The 22,398-nt window shown below is 44.0% G+C and overlaps 1 protein-coding gene across 1 annotated transcript in view; it reads right to left on the minus strand.

The window, feature by feature from the left end:
• Window positions 1-22,398, minus strand: part of LOC124615694 — a 429,028-nt gene that overhangs the window by 53,257 nt on the left and 353,373 nt on the right. Inside the window, exons 3-4 of the mRNA XM_047143726.1 lie at window positions 21,005-21,100; window positions 118-260 (exon numbers count right to left, since the gene is read on the minus strand). Of these exons, the coding sequence (XP_046999682.1) occupies window positions 118-260; window positions 21,005-21,082 (221 nt within the window). The 5' untranslated portion in view covers window positions 21,083-21,100. The remainder of the gene's footprint in view (window positions 1-117; window positions 261-21,004; window positions 21,101-22,398) is intronic.

Below are 22,398 nucleotides of genomic sequence, written 5' to 3' on the forward strand. Positions count from 1 at the left end.
TACATTCCATTTTAACACAGTAAAAGGCGTACGCAATGCCACAGATTACCGCAAGCCGCTAGACTGCTGGAATGTCAAACAGTGCGAAACCATACAGCATGCAGATCGAGGCCTTACCGGGACTCGGAGCGGCAGAGCACGACTCCGTGCGGAATGTGCACTGTGTTGGTGCTGCCACCTCCCGGCGTCGCGGAGAACTGCAGCTCAACGGCGCCTTCCTCAGCTGCCGGCCGCGCTTCGCACCACTGCCGCCGCCACGCCTGCGGGTCACAGCAAAATTGTTACTACTGCAATGTTAGTTTCGTGATAATTACCGCTTCTGTCCAATAAATTCTTCCAATTTTTGTTATTTTACAACATAGGATGTCTCTAAAAGAAACTACTATAAATCGAATTTACTTACTCGAAAGAAGCAAACAGAACACACCATTCTCGTCAAGAGATATGCTGTTTAAGCGTAAAACACAATATCAAGCATTTGACCTCCCCCGCCCACCCCCCACCAGCGCTTGAAGTGATCGTTCGGTAAATGAAATAAACCATCAATCGTTCACACGTTTTTCCAACTACGGCGAGGACAAGTCGAATTTCTTGTGTGTGTTGCAACAGACTTGTTCTGGTAAACTCGTGTCTTAGCGTAGCTCCATAGAAAAAAGTCACGAGGTGTCAGGTCACAAGATCAAGGTGGGCAAGCTTGGTCTCCTCGTAACGAGATTTGTCTGAGAACCTTTCACGCAACAGTGCGATTGTCTCTCCTGAAATATGGCAAGCTGCACGGTCTTAGAACCATACATTCTCTGTGCCCATTTGATCCAAACTGGGCCAAAGGATAGCAGTGCGCATCGCATGACAATGAATTCCATTCACCGTGACAGACCTTGTCCATCTTCAAAAAAGTAACGGGCGATTAAGGCCCCACTCAAAATCTAACACCAAACCTTAACTCGTTGACGATGCATGCTCTTTTCGTCAATTACACTTGCGTTCTCTGATATCGATATCTGGCAATTGTGCTTTTTCACAACGCAGTTTAAATGGAAGTGAGCTACTTTTGAGAAAATGCTCATTCCCGTGATTCAAGGTTTAAGTTCGTGTGTTAAGTGAACGGTGTAAAGGTGTAAGTGCAAATCTTTTTTTAAGATTCTGTGCACTGAATTTTCCCGGACTCGCAATAACAGTATCACGCACAGCAATATCGTTCGCCTCTATGCGGCCTCTTTAAGGGCGTCCAGGGCTTTTGATGTCTGCTGTTGAACCGGTTTGTTTCCCTCCTTCAGATTTCTTGATCACACACGAAAAGTGGGTTCAGCTGATGCGCTGTTGAGTGCAAGAACAGTATGGCGTTTTTGAACAGTTTCTGCGAAAACATTCCCATTCATATAGTGAGTTTTCACAATCAACACGTCCGCCCCAGTAGCTGAGTGGTCAGCGTGACGGATTGCCGTCCTCTGGGCCCGGGTTCGATTCCCGGCTGGGTCGGAGATTTTCTCCGCTCAGGGACTGGGTGTTGTGTTGTGTTCATCATCATTTCATCCCCATCCGGCGTGCGGGTCGCCCAATGTGGCGCCGAATGTAATAAGACCTGCGATATGGCGGCCGGACCTGCCCCGCGAGGGGCCTCCCGGCCAATGACGCCAAACGCTCATTTCCATTCCACAATCAACACTCGCTGTTCCGCACTGTACAGGGTTATTACAAATGATTGAAGCGATTTCACAGCTCTACAATAACTTTATTATTTGAGATATTTTCACAATGCTTTGCACACACATACAAAAACTCAAAAAGTTTTTTTAGGCATTCACAAATGTTCGATATGTGCCCCTTTAGTGATTCGGCAGACATCAAGCCGATAATCAAGTTCCTCCCACACTCGGCGCAGCATGTCCGCATCAATGAGTTCGAAAGCATCGTTGATGCGAGCTCGCAGTTCTGGCACGTTTCTTGGTAGAGGAGGTTTAAACACTGAATCTTTCACATAACCCCACAGAAAGAAATCGCATGCGGTTAAGTCGGGAGAGCGTGGAGGCCATGACATGAATTGCTGATCATGATCTCCACCACGACCGATCCATCGGTTTTCCAATCTCCTGTTTAAGAAATGCCGAACATCATGATGGAAGTGCGGTGGAGCACCATCCTGTGGTACGTTTAGCTCCCTGCTTGCTTTATTCGTCGACTTCCGCGGGCTACGCGTGAAACTTGCCCGCGCGCGTTCAACCGTTTCTTCGCTCACTGCAGGCCGACCCGTTGATTTCCCCTTACAGAGGCATCCAGAAGCTTTAAACTGCGCATACCATCGCCGAATGGAGTTAGCAGTTGGTGGATCTTTGTTGAACTTCGTCCTGAAGTGTCGTTGCACTGTTATGACTGACTGATGTGAGTGCATTTCAAGCGCGACATACGCTTTCTCGGCTCCTGTCGCCATTTTGTCTCACTGCGCTCTCGAGCGCTCTGGCGGCAGAAACCTGAAGTGCGGCTTCAGCCGAACAAAACTTTATGAGTTTTTCTACGTATCTGTAGTGTGTCGTGACCATATGTCAATGAATGGAGCTACAGTGAATTTATGAAATCGCTTCAATCATTTGTAATAGCCCTGTACATTTCTATGCCGATGCTCCACAAACACTAACCTGGAAAACAGAAGCACAGTATCAAAACCAAACTTCAATGACCACTGATAACGCAACATACAAAAGCAACGTTGCCAACAACAATGCCGGCCGCTGTGGCCGAGCGGTTTTAGGCGCTTCAGTCCGGAACAACGCGGTTGCTACGGTCGCTGGTTCGAATCCTGTCTCCGGCATGGATGTGTGTGTGATATCCTTAGGTTAGTTAGGTTTAGGTAGTTCTAAGTCTAGGGGACTGATGACCTCAAATGTTAAGTCCCATAGTGCTTAGAGCCATTTGAACCAACAACAATAAATCAAAGTAACGGGCCTTTCAAATCCGGCGTTCTTTTTGAGACACCCGATTGTAACTATCGTTTTGCCCACAGCTTCATCCGCGTACGCATGTCACATAAATTTAGCACATTCACTCCACAAATATTTAACATATTTCACACATATTTCATCTATATAAGTAGGGACTTTCGCCCCGCTGTTTCATCTGCAATCCTCAGGAGACCGACTGTTTCTCCGCTGTTTTACAACATGCGACTCCAGAAAGCGCAAATGTATCTGCCGTGAGGCATGATCAATGATCACAAAATACGCTGAACAAATCATTGGGTCGCTGCAGGGCTTAATCCCTGCGACCTGGTAGTCACATAAAAAAAACGGAGTATGATGCCCAATCTGTCATTTATTCAAGTATTTAACTCAACTAAGCTAAATACATGAAAGAGCTATCAATAGGTCGTTTTCCAACTTTTTACATGGCACACCTTCTTATCCCCAACCCTAACCCCAGCACCAGTTGGGGTATCTTATTCCTACAGTATTTTTAAACAAATAATGACTCAAAGTGTTCAAGAGATTCCCGAGTAACACTTCTGCGTCACCACTCTTATGGCAGCTAGGTGGTTCTAACCCCACATCGCTTCGTTCCAGTTAGTGATATGTTTACCAAACTGATCCAGTCGTTCAGCAGTAGGTATGGAATCTGCACGCTGTTTCAGACGGTTTGAGATATTGAAACGAGATTTTGGCAAATGGTAGCATGCAAAGAAGAGAGTATTTCGCCGTACTGTCAGTATGCAAAACTTTCGAATCTACCAGTATACAAAGTAACTACAGATTTTTTCCAATGGAAAAATAAATTTTCAAAGGCCATCGATTGTTGCTGTGAATTTTACAATAAAGTAAAAAAATTACTCGTTTATTTTTGTACCAAGCATTAGATTTTCGTAAACTGATTGACCAATCTTGTCCTCAGTTGCTAGTTTAATAATGCACCGTGTCATGATTCCGTCGCGATTTCAACTGCATTACAATGTAAGTCAGATGAGTCTTTCTAAACTCTGCTTTTTTTTTTTTTTTTTTTTTTTTGCTACAGAAGCAAATTTTAACATCGCAACAAGAGAAGTTGAGCATTACTCAAAACTCATCACTGATGACATTTCACTGGAAAAAAAGAATAAGATGTCTGGTATAGGGATAGGAACTAAAATATGGTATCTGCAGTGAATTGTTTTCACATTTCTCAGATCACTAGGGGATAGGATTCCGCCAAAACTGCAACACAAGTGGAGATTTTTGTTTCAAAGCGAATATTTCGTGTACGGTGTCTTCCACAGCATTAGACCGCCCGGTACTGCAACCGTCTGATTTGAATACAGCCTTGGCTGCAGTTTTATATTTTTTTTAACGATGCGTTTCGCCTTCGTGGGGCATCATCAGATTATCTATTGAGGTAACAGAATAAACAAAAATTAGGGTATGGTCCTAGCTTTCACTATTCTAAATGTGAATAAGGATTTTTTTGGTCGTTATCTTACGATTTTATTAAGTTACGGGTGATTTTACTATTTTATCTACTTTGAGTAATGTAAAGGTTCCTTCACGGACGACTATTCTGTTGCTGATTCTGTTACCACTATAGATAATCTGAAGATGTTCACCGAAGGCCTAAGGCGTCGTTAATAAAAGAATAAATTGCAACAGGGACTGCGGCGCAGGGTAGCCGCGCCGTCTATGGCGTCTTGTCACGGTCCGCGAGGCTCCCTCCGTCGGAGCTTCGAGTTCTCCCTCGGGCGCGCGCGTACGAATTATTTCGCAACCGGGACTGTCTGTAATTCAGAGTTCTTGTACAAGTCGATGATGTTCTTGTTCATTAGCTCGCTTGCTCCTAATGACAATAATAAATTGCCACTTTTGCATTTTCGGGGGAATCCTATACTCTAGTGGATTTTTAATAAAGGATGGCGGGGGCTGGAACTTCCCAGAGGATTTAATTTCTGTGTGCCAACGATCTGAAAACTATGAAACAATTCCATTTGCAGAATCTTTTCAATTACCCATCAAGGTGGAAGTATTATCAACATCTTTGGCGAACTGAAAGACATTTGATACGTAAAAAGTAACGTCATTCACTCTGTATAGGAATAGGTACTACAAGATGGTATACTACCCCTATAAATTGTTTTCATACTTCACAGATCATTGAGGTGAAGAAACAAAATCCTTTGGCAGGTTTCATTCACAGCCGAAAATACACTAGGGATAGCATTCAGCTGGAACTGCGATAGAGGCGGCAATCTTTATTTCAAAGCGAGTACTTCTTATATAATGCGATGCTCTCCTGGTTCATTCTCTTGCTCGCTACGAAAACCAACGTTTACACTACACAAAACAAGCGAAGCTCTATGATGTGCGCCCAAAACCCGACCATTGTTAAACAGCAACACGTTTCGTGGTGAAGGCCTCGTTAGCACTAGCAGAGAGTTTGTCGAAGAACTGCCCTGACATCCTTCTAGATTATGATTATTATTATTATCAGACGTAATGTTAACTGTCAAGGGTATTCTGGGAATAAGTTACGAATGTACGTATTGTAAGATGGTAAAAGAAATAATATAGAAAAAACAGAACAGATTTGTGTAATTTATATGCATATGAATTCGAAAATATTTAAGAAAATGAACTAATATTTCTTTAGTGTTTGTTTGTACGGCAATATCTGAATCGTACAAGTCGACGGAGTGCAGTCTGTTAACATATTAAGAAACCAGTGAGAAGTATATTCGTTCCGGGAAGAGTCTGATTTCCTCCCATGTACATCCTGCAAAATTATACAACGGCACAAACGGAGGTTTACCAACAATCATTCTCTCCACGCGCCATTCTCGACTGTGACAAGGAGGGGAAAGGGGGGGGGGGAGATAATGGTACCCTCCATCAGGCACCATAAGATGGCTTGCGGAGTGTACATGTAGATGTAGAATTATTGCCAGCACCTCTGCATCAGCGGTGTTACATTTTGACGACGGAATATGTAAAGAACAGCATTTAGTCATCAGTGAGAATGTAATTATTTGCCGAAGACCATGAGTGTACAAAACAAGATAACTTTGAGATGAAGAGCGCGTGTCTGTATTAGTTAGTCGATTACCGTAATTTTAATTTGACGGACAACGCCTGCGAAACTTCTGGCGCAGACATATGTATAGATGCACTTAAAACAGTGTATTATAAGGATTGAGGTCCGATAAAGGAGGCAAGATATCACATTCCGCTTAAGTTGTAGGATACACGACGATTAGTTAGACTTTCAAATTGCGCTACTGCATTTATTATCTTCGCACCCCTAACTTGACGACTATTATTATTATTAATATGTGTGAGGTTCGTGCGATGTCTCGCGAAAATCGTAGAATACGCCAGAATTTTCTAGGTAGATATTACACTTGTACTATCTGTTTCTGCCCTGAATTTGCGGCTGAGTTATCCCCTCTTCTAACTATAATCTATCGTAGATCCCTCGAACTGGGCTTTTTGGTAGGGAGGGCGAGGCATGTTACCTCGGATTGAGAGTCATCGTCAGATGTGGAAGTAACTTCAGGTGTGCCCCTGTTAAGTGTGTTGGGACCCTTGCTGTTCATGTTGAACATCAATGATCTCGCAGACAATACCAATAGGAACCTTCGAGTTCTTGCATATGACGCAATTATGTAATCCATGATGAAGTAATGTCTGAAAGAAGCTGCATAAATACTCAGATCTTGATAAGATTTCGAAGCGGTCCAAAGACTGACAACTTGCTTTAACGTTCAGAAATGTAAAATTGTGCACTTCACAAAACGAAAAAAACGTAGTATCCTACGAATGTAACATCAATGAGTCACTATTGGAATTGGTCAACTCATACAAATATCTGTGTGTCACACTTTTTAGGGATGTGCAATGGAATAATCACATAGTCTCAGATGTGAGTAAAGCAGGTTGTAAGCTTCGGTTTATTGGTAGAATATCGGGGAAGTGCAATCAGTCTAGAAGGGAGACTGCTTACAAATCACGCGTGTGTCTGTTCTAGAATATTGCTCAGGTGTGTGGGGGGCCCGTTCAAAATAGGGCTAACAGGGGATATTGAACGTATACAGAGAAGGCCAGCACGAATGGTCACGATTTGTTTGATCCGTGGCAGAGTGTCACAGATGCTGAAGGAACTGAACTGGAAGACTATTGAAGGTAGTTTACGTCTATCCCGAGAAAGTCTACTAACAAAGTTTCAAGAACCAAGTTTAAATGATTACTCTAGGAATATACTGCTCACGTAGGGATCGTCAGGATAAGATTACAATAATTACTGCACACACAGAGGTATTCAAACAGTTGCTCTGCCCGCGCTCAGTACGTGAGTGGAACAGGAAGAAAATCTAATAGGTGGTACAGTGAAATGTACGCCCTGCAGTGCACCTCATGGTTGTTTGCAGAGTATAGTTGTAGATGTAGTACTGGACAGGAATAAATACAGCTTGAAGGACGGATGTGGTCTTCGTCGAGCGTGGGAGCCTTACCGCTCATCGGTATCTGGAGGAAATCCTTCTGCTCCATTTATTGTTGATGATTTTACAATATTGCACGGCAATGCACGCCCACATATTGCGAGAACTGTGCAAGAGCTCTTGGATGAGCAAGGATTCATGCTATGGGTTGGCCTGCTTGAAGCCCCGATTTGAATCCTATTCAGCATGTTTGGGACCGGCTGGGGAGAAGAGCCTGTCAGCACTATCTAGAGACTCTACAGGACCAGCGGAACGCCCTCCTGGAAGAGTTGGATATGATTCATCAACAGGACATTACCACATTAATCAGGAACATGCCTGAAAGGTAGAATGCTGCCATTGGTGCAAGAGGTGGGGATACACGCTTTTGATTGTGCGAACGGAGGTCTCCTCAATCGTTTCGTCCGCAGCTCGTGGTCTAGTAGCTGGCGTTGCTGCATCTGGATCGCGGGGTTCCGGGTTCGACTCCCGGGCGGGTTGGAGATTTTCTCTGCCCGGGAACAGGGTGTTTCTGTTGTCTTCGTCATTTAATAATAATAATAATAATAATAAGTCGTGACAGCAACAAGATTGGACTGTGTAAAAAAATTGAACTGTGAAAAAAATTGGTACATTGTATGGGCGCTGATGACCGCGCAGTTGAGCGCCCCATAAACCAATCATCATCAATCGTTGCGGAGATCTGTGGTGTGAAGTGTGTAACATCAAAACTGACATGCATTATCTTGATGAGATTACTCAAAATTTCGTTTGTTAAATCTGTTTATAATCGTCTTTCTTATTTCATTGCTGGACACTTACAAGGGAACCTCCCCATCGCACCCCCCTCGAATTTTGTTATAAGTTGGCACAGTGGATAGGCCTTGAAAAACTGAACACAGATCATTCGAGAAAACAGGAAGTAGTTGTGTGGAACTATGAAAAAAATAAGCAAAATATACAAACTGAGTATTCCATGCGGAGGATATGCAACATCAAGGATGGTATGAGCTCAGGAGCGCCGTGGTCCTGTGGTTAGTGTGAGCAGCTGTGGAGCGAGAGGTCCTTGGTTCAAGTCTTCCCTCAAGTGAAAAAGTTAAATTTTTTATTTTCAGACAATTATTATCTGTCCGTCCGTCCGCTATATTTGCTGGATTCATATTGCCACGGAATACATCTCACGTATTTAATGCACTCTCGTCCAAAGTAGCGAACAGTCAACTGCCAGCCAGGGAGCCTCGTTAGCAGGAATAATCTCTCTTCCGTGCGTTGTAGTCGACTGACGTCGTATGTTTCGATGTTTGTTTAGTTGTAGCGTCCCCATACTACGGCGCAGTTACCTCGCATCGGACGGACGGACGGACAGATAATAATTGTCTGAAAATAAAAAATTACAATTTTCACTCGAGGGAGACTTGAACCAAAGACCTTTCGTTCCGCAGCTGCTGACGCTAACTACGGGACCGCGGCTCTCCTGAGCTCTGTGTATCCTTGATGTTGCCTATCTTGCGCATGAACTACTCAGTTCGTATATTTCGCTTATTTTTTTCATAGTTCCACACAACTTCTTCCTGTTTTCTCGATTGATCTGTGTTCAGTTTCTCAAGGCCTATCCACTGTGCCAACTTATAACTACATCTGAGGGGGGTGCGATGGGGAGGTTCCCTTGTTAGATGGGACCGTACCACAATATTCCATCATAAGATAGTGGATTAGTGTCATAAAAGTGTCATAAATTTAAAATAAATTTCAGTTTTTCTAAGAAATAAAAGTGTTTCGTTTTACGTGCCGGTCAGTGTATTTAACAGTTAAGGCGATTACTTTTGAAATAATAAACAGTTCACTCACTTCCTTCCACCTGTCTCGATTTCATTCAATTGATTGCTTCTTATAACAGAAATAATGACTTAACCTAAATGTGCTGCTACGCATTTCGGCATATCTGAAGCTAACAACTAAAAAGATACTGTGAGATGCGGTGCAGTGGTGAGACACATTACTCGTACTGGATTGGAACTAGGTTCAAATCCCCGTCCGACCATCCAGATTTTGCTTTTCCATTCCTTCTCCATATTGCATAAGGAAAATGACTGAAGGGTTACTCTGAAATGGATACAGCCAATTTCCTTCGTGATGTGAGTTTGTTCTCCGTTCTACTGACACCATCATCGACGGAACGCCAAACCCTAACCTCAATTTTTTCCCCCGGATGAAAATCCTTGGTAGAGCAAATAATTACTAAGATACTAGGTGGCTAAATACACACATGAAAAAAAGTTTTGCATCACCCCATTTCCCAGAACTCCTGAAGGCAGACGTTCACTGTGGATATTGTATCACAGACACAGTCCCTTTGACTGTTCAGAGATGTCACTAAACCCGCCCAAAGATGTAAACAACCATGCATGAGCAGCGCCTATTAGACGGAGGGGGTCCGACAGCCGATCAGTTCCAGTCATCCACCAGGAAGGAGGTACACGGTTCGTGTTGTCTGTAGTTCGACCATGCCTTGACGACTAACACCACGGATAGATCGCGTCCGCATTGTTACTTTGTACCAGGAAGAGCTCTCAATAAGGGAAGTACCCAGGTGTCTCGGAGTGAACCAAAGAGATGTCGTTCGGACATGGAGGAGATACAGGGAGACAGGAACTGTCGAAGACATGCCTCGCTCAGGCCGCCCAAGGGCTACTACTGCAGTAGATTACCGCTACGTACAGATTATGGCTCGGAGGAACCCCGACAGCAACGCCACAATATGGAATAATGGTCTTCGTGCAGCCACAGGACGTCGTGTTACGACTCAAACTGTGCGCAATGGGCTGCAAGATGTGCAACTTCACTCCCGACGTCCATGGCGAAGCCCCTCTTTGCAACCACGACACCATGCAGCGCGGTACAGATGGGCCCAATAACCCGCCGGATGAACTCTCTTCACCAACGAGTGTCGCATATTCCTTCAACAAGACAATCGTCGGAGACGTGTTTGGAGGCAACCTGGTCACGCTGAACGCCTTAGACACACCGTCCAGCGAGTGCAGCAAGGTGGAGGTTCCCTGATGTTTTTGGGGTGGCATTATGTGGGACCGACGTACGCCGCTGGCGGTCATGGAAGGCGCCGTAACGGCTGCGCGATACGTGAATGCCATCCTGCGACCAATAGTGCAACCTTATCGGCAGCATATTGGCGAGGCATTCGTCTTCATGGGCATTCGCGCCCCGATCGTGCACATCTTGCAAATGACTTCCTTCAGGATAACGACATCGCTCGACTAGAGTAGCCAGCATGTTCTCCAGACATGAACCCTATCGGCACGCCTGGGATAGATTGAAAAGGGCTGTTTATGGACGATGTGACCCACCAACCACTCTTAGGGATCTACGCCGAATAGGCGTTGAGGAGTGGGACAATCTGGACCAACAGTGCGTTGATGAACTTGTGGACAGTATGCCACGACGAACAGAGGCATGCATCAATGCAAGAGGACGTGCTACTGGCTATTAGGGGTACAGGTGTGTACAGCAATCTGGACCACCACCTCTGAAGGTCTCACTGTATGGTGGTACAACATGCAATGTGTGGTTTTCATGAGCTATAAAAAGGGCAGAAATGATGTTTATGTTGATGTCTATTCCAATTATCCGTACAGATTTCGGAACTCTCGGAACGGAGGTGACGCAAAATTTTTGATGTGTGTTTGTTGAAAATAGGTGAAGCATGTTACGTTAATAAACAAATCCATACGAAGTATAAAAATATATGGATGTATGTTGGTTCAATATCATCTCCTGATTTAGTGTCTGGAAAGAATCACTGTTGTGGTAAGAACCACCCATCTATCAAAGGGGTGGGGGTGAAAAAGCAGTGTGGCATGCGACGCCAGAATACACGTGCTTTACACATCCAGTATTTGAGAACGAGAGAACTTAGATATTTCCAACTTTACCAATAATTTGAAACCTTTAGGAAACTTTTTTTCGCTGACTAATCCCACAAATTGATGAAAGGGAAGAATTTTACCTCTTACTACATTTTCAATGTTCACACATTAAGACTGGCACATGTTGCATGACGTTTTAATTTATTACTTTTTTGCTACTGATTGTATACTTGGCACTTTTCCAGACAGTATTCACATATTCCACTCAATGTACCAGAAAAATCCGAAGTTGGAATGAGTTACGGAGATATGACGTCAAATACTAAGATGCGAGAAAAAACTGCCGCATCATGCATGACGTTTTAATTTATTACTTCGTTGCTACTAACTCTGTTCACAAAATATTTCGCAGACGGTAGGCATATATACACCACTGGTGTAGCTGCAAAATTATATGATTGTACAGCACATAGTTCAGGAGATACATCGTCATAAACATTAAGCTGCGTGAAAATGAAACTGCAGGGTGAAATTCGTTATACACGTGAAATGTGTGTACAAATACCTGTGAAATATGTAAGAAGTATATTTGACATAAGTGTATGCGAGCATACCTTAGAGTAAGAAGCTTATCCTGTACTCCTGGAAAGATTTCACTCTAATTTGGCATACATTGTATTTACAAGCAGAAAAGAAATACTGCAGGGAAGTCAGCAGACTGCTATTGGAATGAGTGTGATAACGTGGAGAGAAGGGAGGACGAAGAAATGGACAGACAACGAGAGGGACGGAGAAAATGGACAGAGGGAGGAGGAGGTGGACTAATGGAAGATTGGAATAAATAATATTCAGGTAATGTTAGGTTTCTAAGTAGGCCTGTAAAATCTAACTGCAAAAGAAGAATAATGAATATTTTAATTTATGACATAAACAGCACTGTAGTAGCAGTTGGGCAAGAATAGCTGGAATTGTTAACAACGTGAATCTATGTTCGGTTTCTTCGTTTCACGACGTCTTCCTCCGAAGTTTTTTCAGATGCGCCTTGTAGTACAAGGACACGGTAAGTATCCGGGTAATGTTCTGGAGCACAGCAGAGTGCATGTTAGTGGCGGTAAAATGTAAAGTATATGTACTTGTCAGTACCCAGCGCAACTGCAGTGCGGCATTTTTCCATCAGTAGATGGGCATCCTGCCCCGGATAGGGAGATACACGGGCGCGCCGCCAGATGCCGTGTGGCTGAGCAGGCGCTGCCAATAACAGGCGCGCCTGTGGATCGGACGTATCTCCGAACCGAAGCGGACGGCGACTGACCTCGGCCACACATTCCGCTGGCAGCTGGTCAGTCGATACAAACCTGCTCACCACCCAGGCGGAGCTCGCTCCCAGCTTGCGGGGCACCTTCACCTGCGTGTATTCTCAGCAGGCCACAGTGAATGGCGGAGGGTATTTCGTAGGAACATCAGCTACTTTTTGTCCAGTTCCCTTAGTCTATGCACTAAGAGGCGGGTGGAAAATTACTACGCGCCTCTTTACGCACTTTAAACCCTCTTATCCTTGCCTCGTATACACGAGATTCACTCAAAAACAAATGTGCAACATGTGTTGGAAAATCTAACTTTTTTCTGCATCTTTGCTATTCACGGAAGCCATAGCAACATCTTCCCCTTTGAATTCAAATTTAGTTCAAATGGCTCTGAACACTATGGGACTTTACTTCTTAGGTCATCAGTCACCTAGAACTTAGAACTCCTTAAACCTAACTAACCTAAGGACATCACACACATCCATGTCCGAGGCAGGATTCGAACCTGCGACCGTAGCGGTCGCGCGGTTCCAGACTGTAGCGCCTAGAACCCCTCGGCCACTTCGGCCGGCCAAATTTAGTTCAACCTGTTTCCACAAGTCGCGCTGTCGTGTCACTTCGTCAAGATGGTTGCTGCACTTGAGGTTCGTCTGAAGCAACGACCTGTTGGAGTGTTCCTTTGTTGTGAGAACGAGATAGTTGTGAGAACGAGACAGTGACAAAAATTCACAAGACACTGAAGAAGGTGCACGGGAATGACGCTGTTGATCGCAGTGCAGTTGGCCGATGGGCAGATTATCTCTGCAACAGCCCTCCCAGGGCTAGAAATGGTAACATCCTTACAGCATGTTGATGTTTAATACCACTGATACAGAAGGTGTGATCATTTGAAAACCGATTTATCGTAAAATTCTGTTTCAGTATCGTGTGCCAGTAAAGAACTTCACACTGACCCCTCGTAATAATAAGGCAGCGCAAGTTAATTCTACGCTTGACAATAAGTGTATTTACAAATTATCTGTACAAAAGTAACCTTTAATCGAGAAAAAGGTAAACAGTTTACAGAAATGTTTAATACAGCATTGAATGCAGTACGTCTTCAAGTTCTATTCCTGCCTAACACTATTAGTTTCCAACTTTCCCGTTAGGTGACATGCATGAGTGAGTTTATTCAAACAGTTATCATGGGGTCGTACGAGGGGGCGTTTGAAAAGTCCGTGCAAAAATAAAAACTACTTACGTGTTTGGAGTAAGCCTTTTTTATTTTTCAACATAGTCTCCTTTTAGACATACACTTCGTCCAGCGCTGTTCTAATTTGTTGATCCCTTCCGAATAATAGGAATTGTCCAAGTCTGCAAAATAGCTATTAGTTGCTGTAATCACCTCCTCGTTTGAGTAACATCTTTGTCCCGCCAGCCATTTCTTCAAATTGGGGAACTAATAGTAGTTCGAGGGAGCCAAATCTGGAGAATAGGGGGAGGATGTGAAACTATTTGGAAACCTAATTCCAATAATTTTGCGACCACAACTGCTGAGATGTGTGCTGGTGCATTGTCGTGATGGAAAAGGACCTGTTGCGGTTTAATCGCCGGTGTTGTTCTTGCACCTCTGTTTTCAAATGGTCCAATAACGATGAATAATATGCACCTGTAATAGTTTTACCCTTTTCCAGATAGTCTATGAAGATTATCCCTTGCGAATCCCAAAAGACATTCGCCGTAACCTTTCCGGCCGAACGAATGGTCTTCGCCTTTTTTGGTGCAGATTCTCCCTTGGTAACCCATTGTTTAGATTGTTGTTTGGTCTCTGGAGTATAGTAATGTATCCATGTTTCATCCACAGTGACCAAACGACGCTTAGAGTCTTGCGGATTCTTCCTGAACAGCTGCAATCCATCCTTGCAACACTTGACACGATTCCGTTTTTGGTCAAGCGTGAGCTATCGCGGAACCCGTCTTGCGGATAGCTTTCTCATGTCCAAATGTTTGTGCAAAATATTATGTACCCGTTCATTCGAGGTGCCCACAGCACTAGCAATCTCACGCACCTTAACTCTTCTACCATCCATCACAATATCACGGATTTTATCAATGATATCTGGAATCGTAACCTCCACAGGGCGTCCAGAACGCTCAGCATCACTTGTGCCCATATGGCCACTCCGAAAATTTTAAAACCACTTATAATCTGTTCTAATCGAAGGTGCACAGTCTCCATAATGTTTATCAAGCTTCTCTTTAGTCTCCTGAGGCTTTTTGCCGTTCATAAAGTAATGTTTAATCACCACACGGAATTCTTTTTCGTCCATTTTTTTGACAGTCTCTTGACATCCTTGATTCACACGAATGCCAAACACAAAGAAATACACCAATATGGCTGAAACTTGGTGTGCGTTCTTTCCAAAGATGCTACTAACTAAACATGAGCTAGATACGCGCCTGTGGAGCCGTCTCTCGGACTTTGCACGGACTTTTCAAACGCCCCTCGTATAATGGTGCACAGTCTGGTTTTATGAATCCAAATCCGCTACCACAGTTCCGAGGTAGTCGAGGACTAAATATCGCAAGCGACCACCTCAAAGACTAACTGTTATTAACTGGTACAATCGTTACAGCGAAATTGGCTGTGTGTCATAAATGACGCCGGGTCAGGTCGGCCAGTAAGACATTTGTCGTGTTACAAAAGATAGCCACACTGAACATTTATAAATAAAACTAAGATACACTGCTCTCAGTGCCGTATCAAACATTTCTGTAAGTTAGTTTCCTTTTTCACAATTGAAAGTTACTTTTGTATAACTAGTTTATAAACACCCTGCTGTACGGCTGGTCCCGGCGGAGGTCCGAGTCCTCCCTCGGGCATGGGTGCGTGTGTTTGTCCTTAGGATAATTTAGGTTAAGTAGTGTGTAAGCTTAGGGACTGATGACCTTAGCAGTTAAGTCTCATAAGATTTCACACAAAAAAATGGCTCTGAGCACTATGGGACTCAACTGCTGAGGTCATTAGTCCCCTAGAACTTAGAACTAGTTAAACCTAACTAACCTAAGGACATCACAAACATCCATGCCCGAGGCAGGATTCGAATCTGCGACCGTAGCGGTGTTGCGGTTCCAGACTGCAGCGCCTTTAACCGCACGGCCACTTCGGCCGGCTTTTTCACACACATCTGAACATTTTAAACGCCCTGTGTTAGCCACCCAGAAACAGAAGCGCACTGGTCGCTTTGGAACACTGTAGACCTAGTAGCAGAGAGTCATGTGATTCTTCAATGCTTACGAAATTGTTTCGACGAAGCGGTATGCTCGTGCCAGTTGCTTGTATGGAAACAGCGGCCGGCCGCGGTGGCCGAGCGGTTCTCAGCGCTTCAGTCCGGAACCGCGCGACTGTTACGGTCGCAGGTTCGAATCCTGCCTCGGGCATGGATGTGTGTGATGTCCTTAGGTTAGTTAGGTTTAAGAAGTTCTAAGTTCTAGGGGACTGATGACCTCAGATGTTAAGTCCCATAGTGCTCAGAGCCATTTGAACCATTTTTTTGGAAACAGCGCAGTGAGGCTGACGAATTAGGGTATTTATTTCAACATTCTCGGTGGCGAAATGTTGCCCTTTCTTCTACGTTTCCATGGTGAGTATTCTGCAGACACTGTCATCTTCCAAAAACAAAGGCGGTGTTCTGAGCAGCAAGTATATGTTTCTGCTTTGACGAAGACATGGGCAATCCATTGAATCTCGACTGGCCCGCTAAATCATCTGATATTAATCCCAAAGAGAATATCTGGAAACATATGGAACAGGAAGTGAAACTTAGCAATCAGCATCCCAAAATTTGGTATCTGTATGCGACCTAGTCAGCTGTGCAAGGCATTCCTGAAGAAACTTTTTAGGCTTACTGCCTCGCTAAACTCAGGCCACTATCAAAGCCAAAGGTAGCATCCTACGATTTTTTCTTCTAGTGTGCTGATAGACATAAATCTAACGCGAACCTCGCAATGGTAACGGTAACAAGTGCACGCAGCAGAGCATGCCAAAATGCGAGCTATAATAGAGACTGCGTAAGAAGGTGCCCGACATCTTGCAGCACTGTTGCCAGCTTTCAACTGCGTAGCGCTAACAGCTGCAGGCGGAAACAGTAGCCATCTCAAGAGCTATGACAAAACTACAAAATAGCATTACGTTATTCGCTGAAGTAGGTCAGTGAAGCTGCCGCACCCAGCAAACTGCAATTGTCAGGGATCAACTTACGCTGATTCAGTAACAGTCTCCTTGAGAGACAGTTAAGAAGTAGCGTGTTAATGAACAGTAGACACTGTTCTGGTTTTACTAGCTGTTGCCACTAGATGCAACCTTTAACTTGTTCTACCAATGTAGGGGGGGGGGGGGTGTCCTTCAAGCAACTCACATATCTGTATATCTGTGAAATACTGACAGGCGGTGGAAATATGAAATGATAGCAGTAATAGCAACAATTTAAATTACAAAACGACTACCTCCGGTACACGGTAATCAACCCCCAGTTACAGGGTGCTACCTAAAAAAACAGCTTCCTTGGGCAACAAAAATTTGATTTGGAACATTTCATATCAATAGTGGTCGAATTTAAGAATTACAATATTTCATAATCTACTCATTACAAGGTACAGGGTGAGGCAGTGAAACGGCACGATTTCGATAGTGGTTGTCGGGCGCGGAGGGGGGTTGCGAGAGTGGGGGAAGTGACCTTGGGCGTCTAGAGTGGTGGAAGTTTCAGTAGCCATGGAGCGTTGGTCGAGTGCGCAACGTGCATATGCCGTAAAGGCATATTACAAAAACGCGGATAGTGTGGTTGGTGCTCAACGCGCCTTTCGTCGTGAATTCAAACTGCCGCCACGGGCTCCCGTGCCATCAAGGAAAGCCATTCTCCTTTGGGTTAAAACCTTTGAAGCTACTGCTAGCACAACAAAGAAAAGAGGCGGCAGCACAAAAACAATCCGGACACCCGAGAACATTAATCGTGTGCGCGAAGCGTTGGGACGAAGTCCGCGAAAATCCGCGAGACGGCACAGCGCAGAACTTGGTCTCAGCAATCGATCAGTAAGACGCATTTTGAAGAGTGACCTTCACTATCATCCATACAAAATTCAGGTAGTGCAAGCCCTTAAACCTAATGACTACAATAACCGTATACGCTTTTGCCAGTCAATGCTTAACGTTATTGAACGAAATGAAGAAAGAGTGCATAACTTATGGATGAGTGATGAAGCCCACTTTCATCTTAGTGGGTACGTAAATAAGCAAAACTTCAGATATTGGTCCTCAGATAACCCGCACGAACTTCATGAAAAACCTCTCCATTCTGAAAAAGTAACAGTCTGGTGCGCAATGTCATCTCGTGGAATCGTGGGGCCCTATTTTTTTGAAGATGAAGATGGCAACACAGTGACGGTAAACTCTGGACGTTATGCTGACATGTTGACCATTTTTGGTCTGCCTGGAATTGATCGACATGATCCAGATGCTGAAACACTCTTCCAGCAAGATGGTGCAACAAGCCATACTGCTAATGTCTCAATGGAATTGCTCAGACTTGCATTTCCACGACGTCTAATCAGCAGGAATGGCGATTTCCCCTGGCCTGCCCGTTCACCAGATCTGACGGCACCAGACTTTTTTCTTTGGGGCTACCTCAAGTGCAAAGTCTTCTAGGAAAATCCACCAAGAACAAAAGAAGACCTGAAGGAGCGAATTCGACAGGAAATTAACAACATTCCAGTACAGATGCTACGAAACGTCATGGGACAATTTCATCTCAGGCTTAGACAATGTGTGCAAAACCAAGGACGACACCTCACTGACACCATATTTAAAAAATGATTGTTTTTAAGTTAAATCTTTAATTTCCACTCTTGTACTTGAGATCCATGTTCAACTATTATGATTTTACTTGTAAATAAATCTTTGGTGGTTTTACAAAATCGTGCCGTTTCACTGCCTCACCCTGTATAATCTCGTGTTAAACGTTGAACTCAGGAAGTAAAGTAATACAGACAGAAACTGTTTCTATCTCTTGCGGCAGCGTAAATCACGCCGTGTAAATTACTGAGACTATATTCATCGTAAATGACATCATTTAGCGTACTGCAGGAAACTTTACACATAATTTCCAATCTTTATGAAAATTTCTCTCGCTTTCACCCCTGCAAAATGCTGAAAGGGAAAAAGTTTATTGCTTTTTACATTTTCCCGGTTCAGGCAGTAAAATTTTAGCATCAGACATGACCTTTCAGATTGTTAGTTCTTTACTACACACCCTATTCGTAACCCATTTTTCAGGCTGTATACACGTATACTGAATGTATCTGCAAAATTTTATCACTATACGACGCGTAGTTCAGAAATGACGTCATAAACAGAAAGATGCGTCAAAAACTTTGTCTTGAAGTAGCGCAAATTTCTCAGACTATACTTATCCAGCGTCTGGTACTGAGATCACGTAGTAACTTCCAACAAACTTTACGCATAGTTTCAAACCTTTCCGAAACTATTTCCCGCTAACATGCATAGCGTCAATTATTTAACACATTATCTCATTATAAAGTAATCAGACGTCTGAAGCTGTTTTATACATGGGATTCACTAAATGAAAATAAACTGATAAAAATTACGAGGGTAAGTCAATTATTATCCGCAATTTAGTTATATTTATGTTTATTTTGGTAGTACTGTCGTTTTACGTTGATGACGCATGCTTTGTTTATTTCTTGTTATATCTTTGCAATTTTCAAGCTGCTAGGTTAGTTTCGTTATCGCTGCCGTGCTGTTAATCACGGTTGCTCCGCTGTCTATTTGCACAAAAGAAGATCCGTTTTTTGTGGTCAGAAGACGTACCAGGGGCCGAAGTTTATCGAAGACTTTCGGTACAGTACGGGAACAGTGTTTTACCAAAACAGTGTCTACGAATGGATTGAAAAATTCAGACGCACCATGAAGCAGTCGGACGACCGTTAACCGCCACAAATGAAGAAACCATTGACCGTTCACGTGAAATAATTTTCTTGGACAGACGATTAACTATTGACGAAGTGGCACATCGTCTGAAAATTAGACACGGTTCTGCCTACGAAATCATCCACAACAGACTTGGGTTTCATAAAGTCTGTGGAAGATGGGTCCCAAAACAACTCACACAGTTGTACAAACAAACGCGCTTGGACATCTGCAGAAAACATTTGGATCGCTATGGTAACGAAGGGGACAACTTCTTAGACAGAATCGTTACTGGTGACGAATTACGAGCCAGAGAGTAAACGGCAGAGTATGGAATGGAAACATCCAAATTCCTCGTGCAAGAAAAAGTTCAAGCTCCAACCGTCCGCAGGAAAACTTATGCTTACGGTTTTTTGGGACGCACAACGTCCAGTACTGGAACATTATGGGGAAAGGGGCTCAACAATAAACAGTGTACGTTAGAGTGACATGCTTACTACCAGGCTAAAGCCTGCAATTCGAAGCAAACGCCGATGACTGCTGTCAAAACGTGTGTTGTTGTACGACAATGCCCGTCCGCATACTGCTGCCCACACAGCTGAAACGCTCCAGAAACTCAAATTTGAAGTACTCGATCACCCTCCATATAGTCCCGATTTTGCTCCTTCTAACTATCACTTATTTGGTTCACTCAAACAGGCATTAAGGGGCCGTCGATTTGCATCGAACGAAGCAGTGAAAGAAGCAGCTCAACCGAGAATCTTCTTTTATGAGGGCATCAGGAAGCTTATACAACGATGGACCAAGTGAGTTGAAACGCAAGGAGACTATGTCGAAAAATGATGTTCTTTTAAGTTTCCTATTTGATTACAATACAATTTTATAACTACTTTGCGGATAATAATTGACTTACCCTCGTATTTTTCATACACTAAAGCAGACTGTAAGTGTAGCATGTTCCCGTAACTTTTATTGTGAATGTGATCAATGGAAGATGATCAAATTATGTTCTACTGTCAACGTACTCTCTGTCCGCCCCCGGTAGCTGAGTGGTCAGCGCGACAGACTGTCAATCCAAAGGGCCCGGGTTCGATTCCCGGCTGGGTCGGAGATTTTCTCCGCTCAGGGACTGGGTGTTGTGTTGTCATAATTATCATTATTTCATCCCCATCGACACGCAAGTCGCCGAAGTGGCGTCAGATCGAAAGACTTGCACCAGGCGAGCGGTCTACCCGACGGGAGGCCCTCGTTACACGACATTTCATTTTCAACGTACTCTCTCTCGTCAGCTCTATACACCAGTCTTATTATCTACCCTGTCTATCCATCTACCCATCTTACTATCTTTCCCCCAGTCTACAGTCTACCAAAGTCTTACAATCTACCCCCAGTATTATTATCTTCACCAGTCTTATAGTCTACTTTCCAGTACCTTCCAAGGAGTGAGCCCCCTCTTGCGGACGCGCGATGGCACCTTCACCTCCAGGAAGCCGCTCAGCTCCGAGGACATGGCGGCTGGCGCTCCCTCCTGTAACACAAAGCACACCCATCAACTTAGCAAGATGCTGCTGGTATTGGGAGGTTTATCTATTGCAGCATCCTAGAATATATAGGGTGTTTCAAAATCTTTGCGACAAACTGCCAGGGGCAATAGGTCACGCCATGGAGAATAATATTTGTTAGAGACAGAAATTTTGGTGACCCTTTACAGTAACGCTAGGCGTCTTATATACGAGAGCTATTTGGAAAGTAAGGACCGATCGGTCACGAAATGGAAACCACAGTGAAAACCAAAAATGTTTTATTTGCAACAGTCTGCAACACCTTCCAGTTACTTCTCTAAATAGTCGCCGCACTGAGACATCTGTCGTAGTAGTTGGTCGGTTGATTTGGGGGAGGGGACCAAGCAGCGATTTCATCGCTCCCATCGGATTAGGGAAGGAAGTCGGCTGTGTCCTTACAACTATTTCGGCATTTGCCGGAAGCGATTTAGGAAAATTACGGAAAACCTACATCAGGATGCCCGGACGCTGGTTTGAACCGCCATCCTCCCCAAAGTGAGTCCATTGTGCTAACCACTGTGCCACCTATCTCGGTCAGTCTCACAAGGGAACCTCCCCATCGCACCACCTTAGATTTAGTTATAAGTTGGCACAGTGGATAGGCCTTGAAAAACTGAACACAGATCAATCGAGAGAACAGGAAGAAGTAGTGTGGAACTATGAAAAAAATAAGCAACATATACAAACTGAGTAGTCCATGGGCAAGATACGTAATATCAAGGAGAACGCGAGCTCAGGAGCGCCCGTGGTCCCGTGGTTACCGTCAGCTGCTACGGAACGAAAGGTCCTTGGTTCAAGTCTTCCCTCGAGTGAAAAGTTTACTTTCTTTATTTTCGCAAAGTTATGATCTGTCCGTCCGTTCATTGACGTCTCTGTTCACTGTAATAAGTTTAGCGTCTGTGTTTTGCGACCGCACCGCAAAACCGTGCGATTAGTAGACGAAAGGACGTGCCTCTCCAATGGGAACCGAAAACATTTGATCGCAAGGTCATAGGTCAACCGATTCTTCCACAGGAAAACACGTCTGATATATTCTATACGACACTGGTGACGGCATGTCCATCACATGACAGGAATATGTTGTCGACCCACCTAACTTGTACACTTGGTGAATGGGTAAAAAGATTCTTCTACCTTTCCCGATTTAGATTTTCTTGTGAATGTGATAATCACTCCCAAAAAACTGATGAAAACATAAGAGTTTGTCACATAAACTGCAACAAATGAATGCAACAGTTTCACAGTCGTGTGTTTCGATGTTTGT

This window comes from Schistocerca americana, chromosome 5 (assembly GCF_021461395.2).
Source record: "Schistocerca americana isolate TAMUIC-IGC-003095 chromosome 5, iqSchAmer2.1, whole genome shotgun sequence".
Lineage (NCBI taxonomy): Eukaryota > Metazoa > Arthropoda > Insecta > Orthoptera > Acrididae > Schistocerca > Schistocerca americana.